This window comes from Pecten maximus, unplaced genomic scaffold, assembly GCF_902652985.1.
Source record: "Pecten maximus unplaced genomic scaffold, xPecMax1.1, whole genome shotgun sequence".
NCBI classification, from domain to species: Eukaryota; Metazoa; Mollusca; class Bivalvia; order Pectinida; family Pectinidae; genus Pecten; species Pecten maximus.
In genome coordinates this window covers 3,305-9,606 of record NW_022981275.1, presented here as the reverse complement: position 1 = coordinate 9,606, position 6,302 = coordinate 3,305, and the positions used below count along the sequence as shown (strand labels likewise).

General features: G+C 37.7%; 1 protein-coding gene across 1 annotated transcript; it reads right to left on the bottom strand.

The window, feature by feature from the left end:
• Positions 1 to 478: 478 nt before the first annotated feature.
• LOC117319985 lies at positions 479 to 5,507 on the bottom strand. The gene is made up of 3 exons (XM_033874684.1): positions 5,395 to 5,507; positions 2,337 to 2,833; positions 479 to 1,895 (listed from the first exon to the last, which is right to left on the bottom strand). Exons 2-3 carry the CDS (start codon positions 2,482 to 2,484, stop codon positions 1,579 to 1,581), a joined length of 465 nt encoding a protein of 154 aa, XP_033730575.1. The 5' UTR covers positions 2,485 to 2,833; positions 5,395 to 5,507; the 3' UTR covers positions 479 to 1,578.
• Between the last annotated feature and the right edge of the window lie 795 nt (positions 5,508 to 6,302).

Here is a 6,302-nt window from a genome sequence, read left to right as displayed (position 1 = left end):
AAGGAATAATTTAAAACCCAGGCTATGGGCCTGGAAAAATGAATATTTCGTCAAACGCTATATTTCATTGTTAGTTAAGAGTATAATTATGCATCAAATACAAGAAACCATCAAACACTAATAAAATACCCTTAATAAACCTGAAACAGTGTGAAATTGTGAAGGATTGTAGTGGAAAGGAAATGACATGCTGTATGAAATTCTGGACTATCTTCTGACATTTCTAATAAATCATGCAGCGGATCTGGGTCTGGATAACAAAGTTGGTAGAGCATTAGGCTAATGTAACACGTTAAACACGAGTAACAGATCGGAGGTTCACTCCACACCTGAGTTGGTTTGTGTTTCTTAGATTGATAAAAGATAACAGACCGTTCGTTGTGGTTATGTCCTTGGGAGAGACACTTTACCCTGATTGATCTGTATAGTTGTTTAATGAAGACACCACAACTACAAGTAGACACCTGTTTAAAAGTGACCCTGGCTGATGACGGTGATAAACCTGGCAAACAACCAGAAATCACCCTGACTGTTGACACAGTGATAAACCTGGCAAACAACCAGAAATCACCCTGACTGTTGACACAGTGATCAACCTAGCAAACAACCAGAAATCACCCTGACTGTTGACAAAGTGATCAACCTAGCAAACAACCAGAAATCACCCTGACTGTTGACAGTGTGATTAACCAAGCAAACAACCAGAAATCATCCTGACTGTTGACACTGTGGTCAACCTAGCAAACAACCAGAAATCACCCTGACTGTTGACAGTGTGATTAACCTAGCAAACAACCAGAAATCATCCTGACTGTTGACACAGTGATAAACCTAGCAAACAACCAGAAATCATCCTGACTGTTGACACAGTGATAAACCTAGCAAACAACCAGAAATCACCCTGACTGTTGACACAGTGGTCAACCTAGCAAACAACCAGAAATCATCCTGACTGTTGACACTGTGGTCAACCTAGCAAACAACCAGAAATCACCCTAACTGTTGACAGTGTGATTAACCTAGGAAACAACCAGAAACCGGCCATAGACAGTGTATTCAATCCTGCAAACAAAATATTAAGTCACTTTTGACCTAAATTGATCTGTTTGTGGAAACCCTTCAAATGCATTAATCAGACTTGACATTTTTGTTTTTATGAAAATTTAAAACAAACATTGATAAATTAACCCGAAGATTTTGAAAATCATACAAAACAAGAATTATGTGTAGTCCACCTGCAATGCTGTAGCATGTATGCAGCTAATTTTACATTAAAATATATCTCTAGCTTAACTAAGACTTGTTCATACAATTATAATGTCTCTCTGACATAACACTAAGACTTGTTCATACAATTATAATGTCTCTCTGACATAACAAACTTAACCTCATTCATTTCAGCTCTCAGAGTAAAAAATCATTGTACTTGTATTATACAAAGTCTTGAATTTTTCAACACACATACTACCTCTATCATTTAAACATATATACACTGTTTTCCATCTCCAATCAAACACTCTAGAGATCTTGACTTTAAGGTCGGATTTCTTATCATACACATAGAAATGTTTCCATATTTTAGACATCCCCATCGGGTGTCTCTGGAATTGTCTGTAGATGTCCCCTGATCCCAGATGTCCTTGACCCATCACTATTATCTGATTCAAACACATCGTCAACATACTCATTGAGAAGTCTTCTCTGAGGGCGATAATTGTTGCGGCGCGGAAGTCTCGAGTATCTGTCAGGCCCCCGGTGATAATTATTGTGGGACAAACTTTCTAGGAGAGGCGACACAGGTGAACCTTCCGAGATCTGGTTAAACTCCTCTAAAGATGTGGGGATGTATCCAGAAGGACGTCGATGTATAACAACATATTCCCCCTCCATTTCACCTGTAAAAATATTAACTGATCAATGTATTACATACGCCATGCATACCTGCATGAATTAAAATACATCTTGAAATAAGTCGTGATCTAAAATTATCTGGCCTCAGTTTCATTATCCTTTAATATCAGGAAACTCAAACTAAAAATTTTCTGTAGGTCCATATATATGGGAAAGCATAAAAGAATTAGGAAAGTTCCTTGACTAAGAGTTTTTCCTTAAATACAATAATGTTTTCTATGTTCCCTTAAATTGAAACTCGGCCTGTTATATAAGTGTGTTCACCATATTTAAACACACCTGTCTACACATATACCAGCTGATAATCAGGTGTTACACATAGTCATGAAAAGCAATTCTTTGCTCTTATGAAATTAAAGCTATTAATGATAAATATGACCACATTATCACTCCAACATAGAAATAGTCTAATAAGTAACAATTACCTCTTTCTGAAATTGATTGTCGCCGTGTCTTAGCCTGACGATACTTCAGAAATCTAGCGTATGTCACAAATACGATAACAGTAGCTACCACAACCAGTAAACACAATACCCCTATGAGGGAGAAGGCCAACTGGCGCCAATGTTCCATGTCACTTTCTCTACGAGGTCAAACTTCAGCAGTGTTTTATTATTATATGCATTGTCTTCTGGCAGCACTTGCTGGGATCTTTGTGATTCCTGGAAAGAAAAGCCTAAAAATGGCCCACATTTTGTGTCTGTTTTTGGAGAACACAATTTAATGACGATCAGATCTGGTGGACATTCAGTGCAGTTGACACAGTTTTTATCATGGGTCCGATAGCGATTTCCACTGCATTCCACCGGAGGTCCTACATCAGGTGACTCTCCCAACTGTCCAAGCACTAGTGACGTGTCCAGGACGCCCAGGAACAGGACTAGCAGGGCAGCCATTTCAAGTACACTTCTCATTTGGTATTCTAATAAAAGAACAATAGGTTATCATAGTCATATAAATCTTTAACAGAGATATTGTTATTGGTTATTTTATCACATTATCAGTATAAGTTATAAGTGGTCTGAGCATGATCTACCCTGTAATATGTCATTATGTCACAAATTTGGTAGAGTACATGTGCAATAACACTACTGTTACTTCACCAATAATGGATGTTACAATTTTAATATGTCACACAATTATATCTCTATAGATAAACACATGTCATCTAAGTCCAAATTTTCCTGTCTTGCATTTGAATTGGATTGAGTTTTTATTTACACTCTAATATCCTATAACTTACACCTGTGGCTATAAACTTTACTGAACTCATTTAAATAAATTCCATATAAATGATAACATTGCCACTCACATCAGATCAAATTTAGATTTGCACCAATGATTTAAAGCACAACGCATAATTCCAATGTTTCTGTTCAGTATATTAACAAATCCTCGGAATATGTGAATATTATGACACAAGTCCCTTTAACTAGACTCATACACTGACCTATATCTACTGCAACAATGTTAGAGGTTTTACACGGCGAGATACTTTTGACAGGCGCCGTGTAACGTCGCAGTCGGCAAAATAATATCCGATAGGAAAAGAGCCGACCAGCGGCCTCTTATGTTAAAGGAGTAACACTGACCCAACTTTTCAAGCTGGCCAGCCCAGCTGCCTGCAGGTTTAAACTGAATGTTGGACAAAGATGGCTGTACGCGTCAGCTTAGACTGGCCCCGTCTCTAGAATATTAAAATTATAAATAAAATGGAGCTTTATGATTTTGTTCCCTTGGATATGTCTGATTCTATACTAACATGACCCCTTATGCATTAATGCCGTTAGATGTTCATGTAACGTAGTGAGAATGACCATCTAGATTTTAATAAGATTGTGTTTTTCCTTAAATATATATGGTGGATATATGTAAAGAGTTAAATTGTTTGGCAACAATCAGATGTTTACAATAGGATGCATATGTAAAAGTTCAAGGAGTAGTAGTGTGCAGCCAGCCGGGATCAAACCCGCGACCCTCGGCTTACTGGTCCGCCGCTCTACCGACTGAGCTAAAGGGAAATTCCCCCTAGCCTGAACCTAGAAAGCAACCATACAACTATATACAGTATTTACAATTAAACCCCGACCTGCTACACTACTTCCTCCTTCAAATGTGTTCGCCTTCGAACACACAAACCCAGGTTCTATCTCCAAGGAAGCCTCTTGCTTTCACTTGGAGTGGCTGTGGCACCAATGTGAAAGTTCAAGGAGTAGTAGCAAAAGGGAAATTCCCCCTAGCCTGAAGCTAGTAGGGGACCATACAACTATGTACAGTATTTACAATTGTAACAGGAGAGGAGAAAATGTAGCAGCCAGACTGGGGTTCAAACCCGGGACCCTCCGAACTCTAGACGGACACTCTACCACTGAGCTACCTGGTCGCCAATGATTGACCCAGTCCAGTTCTGCTACACTCCTCCCTCCTTTTTCTCAAGTCTTCGCTCCTGAAGACCACAAGTTTGAATATCCCCTTGCTAAGCATACTCCCAATGCCTTAAACAAGGGTAGGCAAGCTCGCCAATTATGTAACAGGAGAGGAGACGATGTAGCAGCCAGACCAGAGGAGACGATGTAGCAGCCAGACCGGGGTTCGAACTTGGGACCCTCCAAACTCTAGACGGACACTCTACCACTGAGCTACAATTGTACCTGGTCGCCGATGATCGAGCCAGTCCAGTTCTGCTACACAATTAAAACCTGGCCTGCTACACACATCTATATAATGGATGCCAGAATTTACTATGCTTCTACTATACCAATGATTATACATAAAATGAAATAAACTTTAAAGTCATTAGAAGAGTCCAAAGTGGTATTTGCAGGTATCCAACCTCAATACCTGCTCTAGCTCTACACATGCTACTCCAACAATGTTAGAGGTTTTACACGGCGAGATACTTTTGACAGGCGCCGTGTAACCTCGCAGTCGGCAAAATAATATCCGGCAGAAAGAGCCGACCAGTGGCCTCTTATGTTATAGGAGTATACACATGCATGCCATCAAAAGAAGATTTAGATTTACTTCGAATTGAGTGTAGGTGGAGTTTATACCTCTTTCTGTATGTAATATTACAGAATGAACATATCTAGTTATATCAATGCTAACCCTTGCTTTTGATGTATGTTTTATTATGTCGATTTTAAAGCTCACCAAACGAGCTTGTGTTGTCATGTTTTAAATATATCGGCGTTAAATAAAATTTTCTTAAATTTAACTTACTTACAACTTGCGAGGATACGAGCTTAGGACGAATCGTATACAGCAAGTATATCGCACCAATGAATTGTTTTAGAAAATAATAAAATATATAACGTGTTCGACAAGATAGCAGCACCGAAACCGGAAAATATCGGAACAGTCGAAACGACAGACGAATGGCTATCACGTACACAGACTTAAGTCTGTAAAACGGCCTACAGAGGGGAAGTCATATATAAAACTACGAATCAAACAATTTGTATTAGATATGTAGCCGTTTACCTGTTGTAACCACATGTTTGTAGTGTTTACATCACGTTAAAAAACTCCAAATCTTTAGAATTTTTCCCGACTGGAAAAGTTACCGGAAATAGAGGTCACGTGGTAGATATTTTCTAAATTCCAAAACATATAGCGGTGCGCGAGGTGCCGGATGTGCCATATTTCAACAAAACTAAACTAACGTGTTTTTAAAAACGGATGCCTTCACCACATTCCTACCATTCTTTTTTTTAAATGACTTTTTTATTATCTTTACCATGCATATATTTGTTGCCATGCCAAAATTTGCATTGTACAAAATAACACCTCATTCAAAGAGCCAAAAAATGTTTAAACTTGATTATGTAAAATCTGTCTTACTTAAAAAAAATACATTATCTGGCAGCGGCTAAACATCATCTGTAGAGATAGGATGGTGGAAAAGTACAGGGCATAGGGAAATAAAATAAGTGTGTTATATAAAAATGTCAGGGGATAGGAAAATAAAATAAGTGTGTTATATAAAAATGTTAGGGGATAGGAAAATAAAATAAGTGTGTTATATAAAAATTGTCAGGGGATAGGGAAATTAAAATAAGTGTGTTGTATAAAAATTGTCAGGGGATAGGGAAATTAAAATAAGTGTGTTGTATAAAAATTGTCAGGGGATAGGAAAATAAAATAAGCGTGTTGTATAAAAATGTCAGGGGATAGGAAAATAAAATAAGTGTGTTATATAACAATGTCAGGGGATAGGAATGTAAAATAAGTGTGTTATATAACAATGTCAGGGGATAGGAAAATAAAATAAGTGTGTTATATAAAAATGTTAGGGGATAGGAAAATGGAATAAGTGTGTTATATAAAAATGTTAGGGGATAGGAAAATAAAATAAGTGTGTTATATAAAAATGTTAATGGAAAGGAAAA

Coding starts and splice junctions, on each gene's coding strand:
- LOC117319985 (XM_033874684.1), bottom strand. CDS start 2,484: ATGGAACATTGGCGCCAGTTGGCCTTCTCCCTCATAGGGGTATTGTGT. Junction 1,896..2,336: donor ACAATCAATTTCAGAAAGAG/GTAATTGTTACT, acceptor ATATTTTTACAG/GTGAAATGGAGGGGGAATAT.